General features: G+C 35.7%; 1 protein-coding gene across 7 annotated transcripts in view; it reads right to left on the minus strand.

The window, feature by feature from the left end:
• Window positions 1-17,093, minus strand: part of TBC1D4 (TBC1 domain family member 4) — a 215,230-nt gene that overhangs the window by 26,848 nt on the left and 171,289 nt on the right. For 2 of the 7 annotated variants that reach the window (XM_043996158.1, XM_043996155.1), the window contains 2 exons: window positions 5,380-5,540; window positions 2,411-2,620 (listed from right to left, as the gene is read on the minus strand). In XM_043996158.1, the coding sequence (XP_043852093.1) occupies window positions 2,411-2,620; window positions 5,380-5,540 (371 nt within the window). Of the gene's footprint in view, window positions 1-179; window positions 216-2,410; window positions 2,621-5,379; window positions 5,541-13,035; window positions 13,063-17,093 lie in introns of all 7 variants that reach the window. The other 5 variants (XM_043996156.1, XM_043996153.1, XM_043996152.1 and 2 more) reach the window with 5 other exon arrangements.

Genomic DNA, 17,093 nt, shown 5'->3' on the forward strand with positions numbered 1-17,093 from the left:
GGCTCTTTCCTAAATAATTGCCTGATTTTAAATAGGGAATAGAGAAGAAAACATTTTACATTCATTTTTGGTTTTATTTATTAAGGTCAGTTGGGGAAAAAATTGGGTTTTTTTTAGGGAAGGGACCAACTCAGAATAATTCACTCAAGCATATATTACTTAAAAAAAAAACACCTTACCTTCTGCAAAACAAATCTCTATCAAAAATAAGAGTCCTCGATAGCAGAAAAAACAACAATAGGATAAACTTATTTTTATGCCAATATGTTTAAAATAGGAAACAGTAAATATAGTGATAGCACTGCAGAAAGCTTGTGTCTTTTAACATTTGCCACTAGATGGCTTTCAAACATAGACTGGCTCCCACTTTTATTAATTATGTTCTAAGACATTTACCAGATACATTTTAGGTAAAAAGCACTTTTAAAAAAAACAATTATGGTAAATAATTTGGCCCCATGTTAAGTTTTATTAGGGAAATCCTTCAAAAGAATTTGTTTAAATTTTCTCCACTAAATTCATAATTCTTATGATTTTTTTTCCTCCCTCTCATCTCCTCTGGGACATCTTCACCAGGTAAGAATAAATTAGGAGCTAGCACTTTCATTGACCAGAATTCTACTATATGCCTCTAGAACTCCACTGAGGCTGTTGTCCTCTTGGGTATAGAGAACTAACAACCTAACAAGACACCCATATGGAAAAATAAATATATTTTTTTCATGTACTAATGTATTTAGTTAGTAATCAAAACAGAGTAATGAGAAAAGTACAAGGCTGAGAGTTTAAAAACCTAGGCTCTACCCTTGATCTCTTTATGATGTTGTAATTTGCCCCACCCCAAGAACCTTAATTTCCTCTCCCCTATAAAATGAAGGTATTGTTTTCTGATTCCATGATAAAAAATTCACTATCTGAATTTAGAATTTTTAATAGTAAATAATAAAATTTAGCATCTGTATAGCATTTTGAAGCTGGCAAAGTTTTATATACTTTAAATCATTTGAAGCTAATGTGAAGTACATGCTAAAACATTATTATCCCCACTTTATAGTTGGGGAAATTAAGGGGCAGGAAAATGAGGTGACCCTACTGTAGTCACATAGCTAAAAGAGCAGGGATGTGAGTGAACTGCAGCCTTGCTGGGTCTGACCACATCACACTGCTCCTGTGGAAGTCACCTCTCCCAATGTTAATGAGATACAATTTCATGACTAGTTACTTAGAATTCTACCAACTTTTCTTGACTCTTCACAGACTTATGTTAAACCAAAGTATATTCAAGAACTATGACTTAGCACTAATTATTAGATTTCATAGTTTAAAAAACCATAATCACCTTAAGTCTCTACAGATGACAGTAATTTTCATAATGTCAATTTCTTCATCTGCAAAATCTGGATAACAATAATTTTAATGCCTATGTCACAGGATTGTAGGGCACTCTGTAAAGCACTCTGTGAAACAATGTGCTACATAAAAGTGAGTTGTTATTATCTAAAGCTATTTTAGAAGGTTCTTAGAAAAGAAAGAGGATCATTATATGAGGGCAGGTTTATACTCCCATGTACATGTAGTCAAATAATAACAACAGCATTTTTATATGTATTTGAGGTTTATAAAACACTTTACTCTTGTCTCATCTGATCCTCACAATGCTGTGAAGCAAATATTAATATTACCCCATTTTACAGGAGAGGAAACTAAAGCTGATAGAGGTTAAGAGTCTTGCCAAGGGTCATACAAACACCGTAAGGTGTTTGAGGCAAGATTTAAATTCGATTCTTCCTAATTCCAAGCCCAGAACTCTAGCCATTACACCTCCTAGATGCCTCTATAAATCAGAGCCAGAATGGAGAGGAGAAAGAAAGGTATAAGGTATTAACAAAGAAAAGAATGACAAATTGCTTTCGTGTTGCTTTTTCTTAATGGACAAATTATCACAAACACCACAAAGAGAGGAATTTCTAATAGATGGTAGGAAGCTAATGCTCTTACATTATACCTATAAGAGGGATCTATTAAAATACTGAAATTAATCCTATGTAGATTTTAATAAGCTTGATGTTGCAGAATCATATTTAAACAGTAGATAGTTTGCCTCAAAATTAAACATATTTTGCTTCACACTTAAAATCACTAAAAGTTGAGTTAAACTCAATAATACATGGATCCTAATTTTATTTTATCTTTTGATGTTTTAAGTTCTATATTTGAAACTGACCTCTTATCAGAACTCAAGTACAAATCAAATTCTAATTCACCTCAAGCCAGACTTTTCTTACATATTGACTATTCAACACAAATACATCATTGAAAAAAGCAGCGAATCTATTCAAGGAGAGTGTACAAATGACATCCTTAAATGACAGCCTTATCTTCTCTGGCCCTGTTTCTATGAGTGGCTAACCTTCCAGTTTCTGATTTTCTTTTTCCATTCGAAGCAACAAAATTTGTTGGTGTATAGCTTTTTTCCACAGACTTCGTAGTTCTTCAGATTTTCTTCTCCCTTCAACCTTCTCTGGTTCATCCTCACCAGGCAAGAACAAGACAAGAGGGTCTTCTTCCATGGTTGGAGCAAGAGGAGACAAAGGAAGTAGCTCGTTTCTGTCAAGTCCATCTATAAAGAAAATAATGACATGCACTTCTTATTAGCAAAGTGAATTGCAAAATTTACCTTCTGTTGTTGGGAATCTTTCATGTACCACAAGTGGGTGTTTTCAGAAAAGCTGACTTACTTCTCTGGTAACATTTCAGACTGCTATTTGAATCAATGACTTAGGTAAACTGACTGAATTCCCCTAACACACTTCCTTCTTATAATGAAACAAAAGTACACATAACTGTACCACTTCCTCTTTATGCACAGTGTCTTCTTTCAGAATACCTTCAGGATCAGTGCTTCCAACTAAATTAGCTTTCTCCTCATAGTATAGGACTTCTGTGATAAATCTACTTATCACACTGCAAGAAATAACACTGAAGTGCATTAGAAATAAGTCAACCCTTAAGGTTTAAGTCATTATTATTAAATTATTTAATAAATAATTTTAATATAGCTTCTTCTTAAATCCACCCTCAGAACTAAGGTCCACTCAGTTCAGTCCATCAACAAGCAAAAATTATGCACTTAATTATATGCTAGGCATTGTACTAAATGCTAAGGATACAAAGGCAAAAACACAGTCCCTGCCCTCAAGAAGTTCACATTCTAATGGGGGAGACAATATGTATATGTATTATGGGCATACACAGTAGAGAAGAAGTCATTTCAGAGGGCTGGCACTAGGAGGGGTGGAGACCTCCTGGCAGAAGATGGGTTTTGAGTTGAGTCTTGAAGGAAGCCAGGGAAGCCAAGAGGCAGAGGTAAGTAAGGAGAGAGCACTCCAGACATGGGAGACAGAGAATGAAAAAACAGAGTGGAGAGATGGAGCATTGTGTGCAAGGAAAAGCAAGCTGGCCAGTGTTGCTGAACCAAAGGACATCTGAAGGAGAACAAAGTGTAAGAACACAGGAAAGATAAAAAGGGGGACAGGTTGTGAAAAGTTTTAAAATCCAAACAGAGGATTTTATATTTGTTCCTGAAAGGAAGAGGAGCCCCTGGAATTCACCGGTGGCTGAGGGGAGGGGTGACAAGGTCAGAACTGTGCTTAAGGAAATCTTTAATGTTTAAAAGAAGATAGTAGACTTGAAAAATGGATACTCAAAACACATCCATTGCACTATTGTACCCTGAGGACTGCTGGAGCTTTCCATCTGACTTGTAGCTAAGCATTCGCTATGTATGGTCTTCAACTCAATTCGGGGATGAGCTCTTTTAGACAGGGACTATCTCATTTTTTCTCTTTGTAGTAAGTACTTAATAAGTGCTTTTTCATTCATTGATTCATCATTTGATTTAAAGCATGATGCACTTCTATATAACCAGTGAATTATATGTTTTAATGTCTCATCTCCATTTTAGATTATCAAGTGCTTAATGTATATTTCTCACTCACCTTGTATGACTTAATGCATTCTATGAGTTCATAATAACCATTTGTTGAATAAAGTAATAACATAATGGGATATTATAGATAACAAACTATTAATTTTCTTCAGCTAATAAAAACATCATAAGTGAAGGTAAATTTTTTATTATCCATAAAGAATCCACCAATCAAAAACCACACTCCACAGAGCTGCCAAAGCGATATTCTTAAAGCATGAGTCTGACCATATCATGTTCCCCTGCTCAAGGATCTCCTGGGGCTCCCTATTGCCTCTAAGACATATATGAACTGCTGTTTGGCATTTAAAGCCCTTCACCATTTGGCTCCAGATTACCTTTCCAAGACTTATTCCACATTACTCCCTTTACACACTGTTCAGTACAACCAAACTGTACTTTTTTCTGTCCCTCACAGTCACTTACTAAGAATTTATTAAGCATCTTCTGGGATAAAAGATGCAAATACAAAAGTTGAAAGAATATATGCAAGGAGCTTACATTCTACCAAGGGAGGCTACATTCCATCACCTGTCTCCATACCTTGACCCAGCCTGTCCCCTATGGAAGGAACATGGTCCCTCCTGACAGCCGCCTTGTCAAATGCCTAGCTCCCTTTAAAGAGAGGCCCAAGTCCCCCCTCTTACTACATGAAGCTTTCTTCTGGTCACTTCATCTGCTGTTACCTGTCCCTACAAAATAACTTGTGTTTATTCTTCTTTTTTTTTTTTTTTTGGTGAGGCAATTAGGGTTAAGTGACTTGCCCAGGGTCACACAGCTAGTGAGTGTCAAGTGTCTGAGGCCGGATTTGAACTCAGGTCCTCCTGACTCCAGGGCCAGTGCTCTATCCACTGCACCACCTAGCTGCCCTGTGTTTATTCTTTATATATTTGAAATCTACTCAGAGGTGTGGATGTTATTTCCCTCAACAGAATGTAGACTCCTTGGGGTCCAGGATTGTTTCACTTTTTTCCTCTGTATCCCACACAATGTTTAAGCAGTTGAGATACTACTGTCTGCTTCCACAGAGAGAAGTGCAAAGACACCATAAAGCAAAACAACCAACCACAGCCACAAAACAATGTGTGTATCTACAATGTCTAGCTTTTTCTCATCTTTTCATCTTTCTGATTTTTTTTAATTCTTCATAATAATTTAGGCCTGCCAGTGGCACCTTGTGGTATTTCTCAGTCCCAGTGGCAACACTATTGGTTTAATAAGGTGGATTCCTTCTAGAGGAAATAATTATTCTCTATATTTACCTGCCTATCCATAATATAAAGAAGAACAAATTTTAAAGAAATAACATAAACCTCTTTCTGTATCAAAATTTTCAATTTCTTCTCTCAAGAATAATGTTCAGAAGAGATTCTCATTAATATCATACAAACCTTGATGCTGCATTGCTGAGGGAGATTTGTTCATAGGTGAAGCAACTCGAAGGAAAATGCGCTGCCTCCAAGAGACGCGACGAGGAGTGACAGGGATCCCTCCAACATTTAAGGAGTCGCTGCTACAGGTAGATGAAGTCCTTTTCCTTCCCTCCCCATCACTGTGGGAAACAAACAATCAGATTAGAAAGGTACTTGAAATTGGTCATTAAGAGCTTTAAAGAAAATGCTAAGCCAAGTCATTCACAGTTTGCATGTCAGGCAAACAAAAACCCTGAAGTATATGAGCCACAGGCAATACGAAATAATGCATAACCAAGGGTTGCCTTCCCTCTGCCCAAGGACCCTTCACAACTGGCCAAATAGTATAGAGAATTAACTATACCGGAGCTAATAAGCTCAGTAATGAAAGGGTCATCTCTGTTTCTACTCATTCCACAGAACACATAAATCTCTATCCAATATTCTAAGATGAGAAAAATATTTACAAATAACTATCAACTACTTGCCTTGTGAATCTCTGGAACATGAACTTCTGTAATTTAGCAAAGCAATGTAATAATGTATAAAAATGAATAGCTAAATGCCTGTAGTATCAACTATTTCTACAAGTTCAGAGAAGAGCAAGGAAATCGCAGGACAAATTTCTTCCTCTATCTTTTCACTGTATTATATAAGGAAATTGCAGTGATCATCACCTCCTTGCCAATGACTGTCAACATCTCCAAACTGCTAGTTTGGAGTAAAAAAAAAACTTAAGCTGGATAACACCAAACAATATTAAAAAGTGCTGGCCAACTTTATACATTCCACTGCACAAGAAATATTGTCCTATTCTCAGTTTTTATCTCTAGCCAACAGAATTTTTGTTTAATTCATAAAGTTATACATGAGACCCAACAATAAAATCAACAATAAGATAATATAATAATCATAACTGGGAACATAAAAATTGCTATTGGTTCTTTTTTATTTTAAAAAACCTTGCTCAATATGCCTGGGAAGATGATGAGGAAAAAAAGTCCTAAATATGAGACCAAGAAATTGAGGAACAGTTACTTGACACAATTTCTTCAGGATCAAAGCAATACAATAATCGAGGCAGGAATGGAATTTATGGCACCCAACTCCACTACTTAAGTTCTGATGCCATGTTCACTGAAACCAGAGGTCAAAATCCATCAAAAGGAAAGGAATTGCTGACTCTCAGAATTAGATCATTTTATATCCTAAGCAACTGTGAAAGCCTGCTAGCACTTCCATAGTTCAAAATAAAAGTTCAACAACTTAGCATTTACTGAACATGAACTATATATAAGACAGCTGGCTAGCTATTAATCCTGGAAGTCCTGTTTTGGGGCCAACTGCATCAGTTGTGAGAAACTTCCCCAATACTGTCAAAGGCAACACAAACTTCTTCCAGTTATCAAGGTTCACAACTCCAGCATCATCCCCAGCTCCTCATTGTCTCACTTATCTCACATATCCAGTTAGGCCCCAACATTTCTGAAATACGTTCCCTTTTCTCAATTCACAAAGCCACAACCCCACCTGGAAGTGGCAATAACCTCCTAATTGTTTTCCTGCCTCCATCTCCCTACTCTATGTCTTTGCACCAGCTCCTCTTCCTCCTGGCTTCCTTCAAGACTCAGCTCAGATCCCACTTTCTGCAAGAGGCATTCACAGGTCCCCTCAGCCACCAGTGTCGTCTAGTTTGAAATGACCTTCCATCTCTGCTGATAACATCTTGAAGGTATCCACTTATTTTTTTATCTCTCTCTCTCTCTCTCTCTCACACACACACACACACACACACACACACACACACACACACATACACACACACACATACACACACACATACACACACACACACACATACAAATATCTACATACATATATGAATATAAGCTCCTTGACAGTAGAGACCTAGAACAGTGCCCGGTGGAGTACACACTTAATAAAAGCTTACTGACTGACTGCTCGAATGAAAGCCCTTCGCAGTCTGGCTCCAGTTTACTGTTCTGGACATACACATCTCTCTCCTTGACATACAATGAGTTCCAGCCAAATCGGCCGATCAATCTGATATTTCATCTCTTGCCTTCATGCTTTACTCAGAATGTAGTTTCCTTGAGAACAGAAACTATTTCAGTTTTTACCTTCTCTGGCATCAAGCATTGCCCCTGTTAACAAAGTAAGTATTTGATAACTGATTGATCTTCCATTCACAGAAAGTACACCCTCACATACATCACTAAGAATCCTAACTTTAGGAGGTAGCTAGGTGGCACAGTGGATAAAGCACTGGGCCTGGATTCAGGAGGACCTGAGTTCAAATCTGGCCTCAGACACTTGACACTGTGACCCTGTGCAAGTCACTTAACCCTCATTTCCCTGCCAAAAAAAAAAAAAGACTCCTAACCTTATTCCAAGGGGGTTACCTCTTAAGGGTAAGCATCTCTTGATTCTCCATGTTGTTTGTGTTCTCCCTCTTAAAATTATCTTGTATTTACTCATATTTTTACTTGTATCTCCAAAGAGAATATTAAGTTCTCCAGGGTGGGGACTACTGGTCTTTTGGGAGTGTATGTATCCCTGGCAAATTTTCTTCCTCTCTTCTATTTTAGTTTCCAAAAATATATAACATTTCCCCTAGAGAAAGTGTCTATGGAAAATATCCCTGGTACCACCATTTTTTTCTTTGATGCCTAGTGCCTACCATAGTGTCTAGCACACAGTAGTTACTTGTAAACATTTTTTGAAGTGAACTGCTGAAAGAAACTGAATAAATGCTGTTTTTTCCTCTATCAAAGTTCTACTTCAGTTCTGCATTATGCCATGTAGGTGAAGCAGGATTGCCAAAAAAAAGATTATGCCAGTAGATCCCAACTTCTAACCAGCTGTAAGAAGCTGAAAAACTTTAGGTTGATAATGACTAACCTTACATCTATTATAAGTGAACTACCAGCCTAAAAGATCATTGGAGAATTTAGGGTTTTTTTGTTTTGTTTTGGTTTTTGCCACAGGAATTCACAAAATATCCAGAGGTTGTGATATGCGTCACTGTACAGAAGACTCACACTGATGTCATCATATATTCTTAAATAACTGGTGTGAGTCCGCTCTTCTTCACTTCCTCTTTTGAGAGCACTAGTATCTACATTCTTTTTTAAGGACTGCTGAAGTTACCCTTAACGAGGCTGCCTGTGGTATAACTTAGGATACAAATACCCTAGTCTGATAGTGTTGTACTATATTCTCTACACATTTAGCAAGTCATGAAAGGTATTTCTTGAAAGGAACAGGTAAAGTAGACAAAAAAAGAGATGTTTGCTTTCTCAATTAATGTGAGAACAGGAATGTATCAAAATAATACTTCAAGATCAGTTACCCACTTTAGTTATGAGGTTTTTTTATTGTTCGATTCAAAAACCATTAATTAAGCATTCACTATATGCAAAGCATTAAGTACTGGGAAGTTTAGTAACACATGGTTCCTATCTTCATGAATCTTACTGACTAGGGGAAGATACATAAACAGATAAGTAAAACAGATAATAACAGAGGATAAATGCATTTGAAGGTAATTATCAACAGAAAGGATTAGGGAAGGCTTCATGGAAGAGATGGCATTTGAACTGGGCTTTAAAAGATGGGTAGAAATTTAACAGGCAAAAGAGAAGAGATGGAATGTTCCAGGCCAGGTAGCAAAGGCATGTAGGAAAAAAGTACAAGGTATGTTTGGGGGATGGAGTATTTCAGTTTAAACAGGGCTTACAATACATAAGGGAAACTATATTAAAAAGCTGAAAAGATGGGACACTCCATTCAGCACATGCTACCTCTCTTTGGGCATGAATCTTTAATCTAGGACAATAAGACTGGAAGACATGGAATGGGGCAATGGTATAATAATACAACATTGTAGCTAGGGTACATTTTAAGACTTTTTTGTTGAAACTATTTTAACTTGAGAAATAAACCACAAAGATATTTTCCAAGTGCTTAAAAACCAGAAGAAAACTTCAAATGCGTAACAATTTGACAAATAAGCAAGAATTTTTATTATATTGTAAAACAAATATAGTAGAAATGTCCTCATTTACTATAAACTTTAATGGCCAATAAGCTATGGATAGTTGAATTGAAAGAATAGACTTCCCAATAGCTGCTGAATCACTTCTATACAGCCTTAACTCAAATAACAATCAAGATAAATTAATTCACACATTCAATAAAATCTTGGCATTCTGATAATGCTTCAAAGTTCTTTCCAAGTCATCACTAATAGTGTCTTCAGTATTTGAAACACTAATAAGATAACAGGTTAAACTGGAGTGCCTTGATGTCTTTTAATCTCTTATAAAAAACAAAACCTTCAGAAAAAATCACAAAATAGTCAGATGAAGCACATTTTTTAATTATCCAACATTTCATTATGGCTTATTTCTAAACATAAGGAACTTAAAGGAAATCACTGAACCAAATGTTTTCTTATACTTTCGATACATCTTTTACACTGATGAACAAATGAAACAAAAGTCTTGATATCCATTAATTAGTGAAACCTACATTGAGAAGTTAATACATAAAATGGCTTAAAACACTAATTAAAAGATGAATATGCATAAGGGTTCAATGACTTTATGTATTTAAACAATTATACCTTGAAAAAATATCTTATTTTACCACGGAAATTTAAAAAACTGCTGTTACAGATTAAGACGGATAACATGTAGTCTGGTCCAGAAACTAAGTTTCTTTACCATTTTATTATTTGGTAAATATGTATAACTTACTATAGCAATTTGCTTTTATTTTGATACTTTATATTCAGCCCCTCAGCTATCTGACATCCTTGCTTCTAAAACCAGGAGCACAAGACAGCAATTCCAAGAATCAAAACCATTTGAATTACTCTTGATCCAATTATGTTTATACTCAGATTCCTTCATTCCACCTCATCCAAGAATAGTTTATCAAAAAACTATTCATGCCAAGACATGGAGGAGTAAGGCTGGGGGTAGGGTTGGAATGTAGTGGGGTGTTTTCCAAACTCTGATATTGGTTCTCACTTCTCCTTTAATTCAATCAAATTAAGATATGTAATTAGGTATGCAATTATTAGGTATGCCAAAATGGCTTGTAAAAACAACAACAAAAAATTATATATAATTCTAGCCCAGTTTAGCACCCATTTTAGAAATCTTGGGACACTTGGGGGAAATGGAACTTAGCAGATTTACAAATAAAAATGTCTTTTCTCTCTAGCCCTTCTACAGGACTAGCCGTTAAAACAACTGTAAATTCTTTGAGTTATTTTATTTCCTTTTTTAATGCTGAGAGAGCATTTTTAACGCTTGTATCTTTATGCAAATAACCTTGTTTCCTTTCCTTCTGGAACAACAGCATTTTAAAAGTTATGCAATCGATTTTTATAAGTGGACTAATGTGTTAACATGTCAGAAGTTCCATATAAAGAGCTGAATGGTCAAAACAACTAATATTCACTATTTACTTACACACACACACACACACACACACACACACACACACACACATACCCTCCTCTATCAACTTTTCTTCCTCTCTTCTATTTTAGTTTCCAAAAATGTGTAACATTTCCCCTAGCAAAAGTGTCTATGGAAAATATTGTATGCCAGCAGCTTATCTACCAGAAAGGGGAAAAACTAATCAACAGAATAAATAAAGCAAGAGGAATCTTTCTTAAAATGGATTATAATAATGTAATAGTTATCTATAAACTACAAATGCCATCCTTTTTCACGGTCATCTAGAAGGGACAAAAAGAGTCCCAGATTCCTTCTCCCATTATACAAAGTAGGGGAAAACCTTCTCTCTACATCCAATCAAAAGGTGTTTCATGCTGAGTTGGATATGAAATAATTAAGTTCCAAGATAACCTTGAACATACAATTGAATAAAAACGCACAAAATTTCCCCACTTGAGCTATCAAATTAATAGGATCTGTCCCAAACAAAATGTAATAATGCACCTGTCAGATTCCAGGAGTTATAGTAAATACCCACTGGGAATCAACACATCACACCAACTATTTTTGAATTTGAGAACCAATGACAGAGTAGGCAATCTGCAGAGTACCACAAATTAACACAGACAACATAGAAGCTCTGATACTACATACTGACAAAATTGCTTGTTATGTTTTTGTGCTGTTCCTTGAAAACAGCTTTATATGCCATTTTTCTAAAAAGGATTTCTATAGATATTAAAGAATGCACCATATCAGAATGGAACATTTACTGTAACAATCTTGGTAGCCAAGAAAGATTAAATGAAAGCTACAGGTTTTAGTTGAAACTAAAACTTAACTTAAAGAACACAAAAGGACAAAATTAAATGTATAAAATGTGGGTGTCACTAAGTCTGATCAGCAATAAAAGCAGTTTTCAAAAGGAGTAAAGAAAGTATTTTGCTTTCAAGATATTTCAAGAGAGACTGCATCAATGTGCTAAAAAAAAAGGGTACATTCTCTAAAGCATGATAAAGCAATTCACTGAATTGTACATCATCTACATGGGCTTTTATCTTCATGCAGTTTTGCTATTCTAAAGAAAACCGTTACTGATTAAATAAATGCAGGTTTGATCTGATGTATGGACAAACTCTTACAAATCACAGAGGTTATATTAAGTCAACGGAACAATGAAAGATATAAGTAATATAAATAACCAAAGTATTAAACTTCCTTTTCTAAACCACAGACTAATATAGATTTCTCAATTTCGTTAAGTAAAACAGATAATGACACAGCAAAGTTGCTTATGCACAACCTTCTTACCACCAAAGTTGAAGAAGTAGAATGATAAAGTTAGAAATTAATTTTACTATGTTTTCAAAAATCATACTGTTATAATATCTACATGAATTCTAGGAAATAATCCTGAGGTGATACAGCTACAATTAATCTATCACTAATTATGGACATTTATCCACAAAGCATATGGGAGGGTCAAAAGAAATAAAGATATTTTCTTTTGAGTTATCAAAGCTGTAGTCAAACTCTTAGATGAGATGTTAAACAGACGTATGAATAAAGAACCAAGATCCAAGTCTTGGACTTAATTTTCTATAAACCTAGCTTACTAAGGACTCTCTCCCTGATCCACTGAGGAGTACCAAAATGGTCAGAAACAATTAATCTCATCTGATAGCCATTATAAAATACATGAAAAACAAATATCATGTTATAAAGATGTGTTTCTTTTCAGGTTACTATCTACAGTTATGCAGTAAGCTCCACAAAAGAAGGGTTTTATTATCAATGTTACCAGGCTTGGAATGGAGACCATTGTAGTTTTCTGGAAATGTCAACATGAAGAAGAGTAGAAACAGAGTTCTCATTAGAATTACTAAGAAAAAATTCATAAAGTAAACTTCTTGAGAACAGGGAACACATCCTCTTAATTATATAACTCCCAGAATACCCAAACCAATGTCATGCACCCAACAGATACGCAATAAATGTTTTAAAAATAATAAAGATGGTAATACTATATTCTTAAAAAAATAGGTATGTAGGGAAAGGGGATTCATGACAATAGGAATTAAATAAAATTGATGAGCCTTCTTCTTTCATGACACATTAGCATACTTAAACTTCTAATCACCTTGATTCTGAAGCAGAGTCCTTCATTCTAGTGCAATAAGGAAACAAGGAAGGTCATTAGCACAACAATAAAGATGCATGTCTAAGATGAAGGTAAATAAATTAAAAGGTTTGTTTCAGGGCAGCTAGGTGGCACAGTGGATAAAGGACTGGTCCTGGATTGAGGAAGACCTGAGTTCAAATCTGGCCTCAGATACTGTGTGACCCTGGACAAGTCACTTAACCCTCATTGCCCCACCAAAAAAAAAAAAAAAAGAATGTTTGGGGACAGCTAGGTGGCGCAGTGGATAGAGCACTGGCCCTGGATTCAGGAGGACCTGAGTTCAAATCTCACCTCAGACACTTGACACTTACTAGCTGTGTGACCCTGGGCAAGTCACTTAACCCCTGTTGCCCCACAAAAAAGAAAAAAGAAAAGGTTTGTTTCAAGACCCTTTGATGATTTATTGACATAATTTAATGAATATGATACCAAATCAAAGCTTACACTATTTTCATCAGTTGAGTGCGAGAAAACTATGATATATCAGGACATCTTCCCTAGAATATCTCATTTTCCTACCAAAGAGGAGGAAAGAAGAATAAGAAGATGATGAAAATTAAGATGAATAATTATCCTTTACTTTGAATTTATGAAATTTGGTAGTAATAACTTAAAAAGAAATTAATCTAGAACCTTTTAGATAAAATTTTATGAATCATAAAAACAGGTTGACATAAAATATATTTTATAAACTGGTCATTATTCCACTATGTTTCACTTTGCAAATGAGATAAAATAAAGAAAATAGTTACTCTACTTTTTACTTTCAATGAGATATTCATGATATAAATATCACCAAATCAGGAAATTAAAAGAACTTAAATACCCAAGGTTGAGGATAATGGTTCTGGAGAAGTATACTTATTGTGAGCAACAAATCTTTATGAATTCATCTACTTTGTTAGGGCGCTGTGCATTATTATCCTATGGCTTTAGACATGGGCATCTTAGTTGGTCACAGAAACTCAAGAACCCATGAAGCACATGTCCTAAGAAAAATGACATCTAACTAAAATAAAAATCATTTATTTAAATATGACTTTATCCTTACTTTCACGTATCATAGGAAAGATAAGATAAAGTTTAAGATGAAGCAAATTGTTGTTTGGGATACCAATTTGGAAAACTATCCAATCCCAGATCTCTGCTGGTCAGTTTAAATAGAAAGTATCCCAAAAGTCTTAAAGCAGTTTTAACTTATTAAACCTTAAAACAGCCCTGGGCATTTTAAGACACCCAGTATACATGACTTATGGGATATAAAGTCTTCATACTGCTTGGTCAGAAAAGTTTAGGGTTCTTTGATTTGGGGTGCTATGTCATACCACAGCTGTAAGGAAATAAAGTAATTAACTTCACATAAATGATTCCAAGACTACCAAAGTACTCCACTGTATTTAAACATGGCCTTTGAAGTAAGTTGATAGACAGAAGAATAATTTCCAATGAAATTTAGTGTGTACCTCTGCATTCAATATTCCTTCATTAAAACCGGTCTGGGGGCAGCTAGGTGGTGTAGTGGATAAAGCACCAGCCCTGGATTCAAGAGGACCTGAGTTCAAATCCAGCCTCAGACACTTGACACTTACTAGCTGTGTGACCTTGGACAGGTCACTTAACCCTCATTGCCCCACAATAAAATAAAATAATAAAACTGGTCTAGAGAGAATATGCAAATGCAAATACTATAATCCAAGATTAAAGAAAAATTAAAATGCCCAAATTAAAAATGGCACATAGTAATATATATTTGGGGGGGGGGGGGCTGGGCAATGGGGGTTAAGTGACTTGCCCAGGGTCACACAGCTAGTAAGTCAAGTGTCTGAGGCCGGATTTGAACTCAGGTACTCCTGAATCCAAGGCCGGTTCTTTATCTACTGCGCCACCTAGCCACCCCACATAGTAATATTTTTAAAAGATAAAATAATTAGTTTTATTCTCTCCATTCCCCTATCAAAATTTAACCTGCAATATTATTAATAGATTTTATTATTTGGACGCATAACATTTTTGCAAAATCGAATTCTCCCTGCCATTTCTCTTACTTCACTTCCCACCAAAATAATAATAATAAACCACAACTGATTTATCCAATACTGTCCTTAGATGTCTCATATGATTCATCCCAAGTCTTGAAATCAAGGGATAGAAGTAGGAGTAGATGAGAAGAGAGGGTACTGTGCAAACGAAGCCTACATTGAACACTTAGGAACACAAAACAGATTACTCTAAACTCATTGCATACTTCACAAGAATCAGTCTGGTTAAATATATTTTTGCTACATTAAGTTAATATAATTTCCAATTAAATTATTTTTTTTTAAATCTGTAATGCTGCTTTTCCCCCAACCTCCCTCATTACGAATCAAATTCTGTTCTTAGTTTACAGCAAGTCAAGATTCAAAACTACATAAATTAAAAAATATTCTCTCTCCATCCAGTGTGGAGGAAAATATACTTGGAGAACAGACAGTTGTTGTAGAGATCTCTAAAGTAGAGCTAGGTATCAGGGTTTATGAAATACTTTATTTTTGTTAACATATGGCTACCACATGAAACACCCATGACAAAAATGTCATGTGGGCTCACTTTAACTAGCACATAAACTAGTTATTACTCCCTCTCTCTTGATGATACAGACAGTCATAAAATAGCTGCCACACTCAAAAGTATCATTTCTATGCAAGAATGGACAATCAATACAGCATCTCCCAGCCAAGTCAACATAGAGTCACCACCATCTCCTATTCTCCACATGCTAGGTGAACATAATATGGCACTGCATTTTCAAAGTTGCCAACTCCTATACTAACGGACCCTTGCTCACTATGAAGCAGAATCAGAGCCCACTATAATTTGTTGTATAATGTATTTATCCTGCCTTAACCTCTCTACTGATTTCCATCTCACATCTCCAACTGCCTATTGGACATCTTGAACAAGATGTCGGATAGAAATCTTAAACTCAATGTGTCAAAAATTGAACTCATCTTTCCATATCCTACACTCCTTTGGTCAAAACTTCCTCATTAGTATTCAGAGAACAACAATTCACCCATTCTCCCAGGCTCAAGACCTAGGTATCATCTTCAACTCCTAACTCTCTCTCACTTCCCATATCTAATCTTTAGCCAAGGCCTGTTGATTGTGTCTGTTACCTTGTAACAGTTCTCACATACATCCCCTTCTCTCCTCTGACACTGTTACTACTATATTGCAGGCCCTCATCCCTTCACACCTGGGCTACTGCAATACCCTGCTGGTTAGTCTCCTTGTCTCAAGCCTTTCTCCATCCCAGTCCATTTTTCACTCAGATGTTAAAATGATTTTCCTAAAGTACAGGTCTGACTATGTCATTTCCCTACTTATAAAACTGTAGTGATTCTCAATTACTTCCAAAATCAAAGATCAAATCCTCTGAGTTCAAGGCCTTTCATAGCCTAGCACCCTCCTACTTCTCCAGTCTTCTTACATCTTACTGTCCACCATGTGCTCTTCAAAACAGGGACACTGACTTCCTTGCTGTTACTCAAACAGACCACTCTATCTCTTGACTCTGTCATTTTCAATGGTTGTCCCCCCTATAGCTGGAATGTGCTCTCTTCTCATCCTGGCATCCTTCAAACCCCAGCTAAAATACCAGCTTCTTCATAGGGTTTTTTATGGTCTCCCCAACTGCTAGTGTCTAGTCTCTGAAAATACGTTATTTGCTCTGTGTGTGTGTATATATATATTTATATTTATACATATATACATATATATGCATATATCTCCATATCTTGTATGTGCCTCATAATTTGCATGTTGCCACCCCCCCCCCATTAAACCATAAGTTCTTTGAGAGCAGCACTATCTTTTACCTTTCTTTGTATCCCTACCATTTAGCACAGTACCTGGAACCTAGTAAGTGGGAGTTTAATAAATGTTTACATAAGATATTACATATATTGTTTTTAAATGCAACCTCATTGTTTCCTCTTCTCATACACTATTAATTGTGACTGACCATTTCAATG

The sequence above is a fragment of the Dromiciops gliroides genome, chromosome 3, assembly GCF_019393635.1.
Source record: "Dromiciops gliroides isolate mDroGli1 chromosome 3, mDroGli1.pri, whole genome shotgun sequence".
NCBI classification, from domain to species: Eukaryota; Metazoa; Chordata; class Mammalia; order Microbiotheria; family Microbiotheriidae; genus Dromiciops; species Dromiciops gliroides.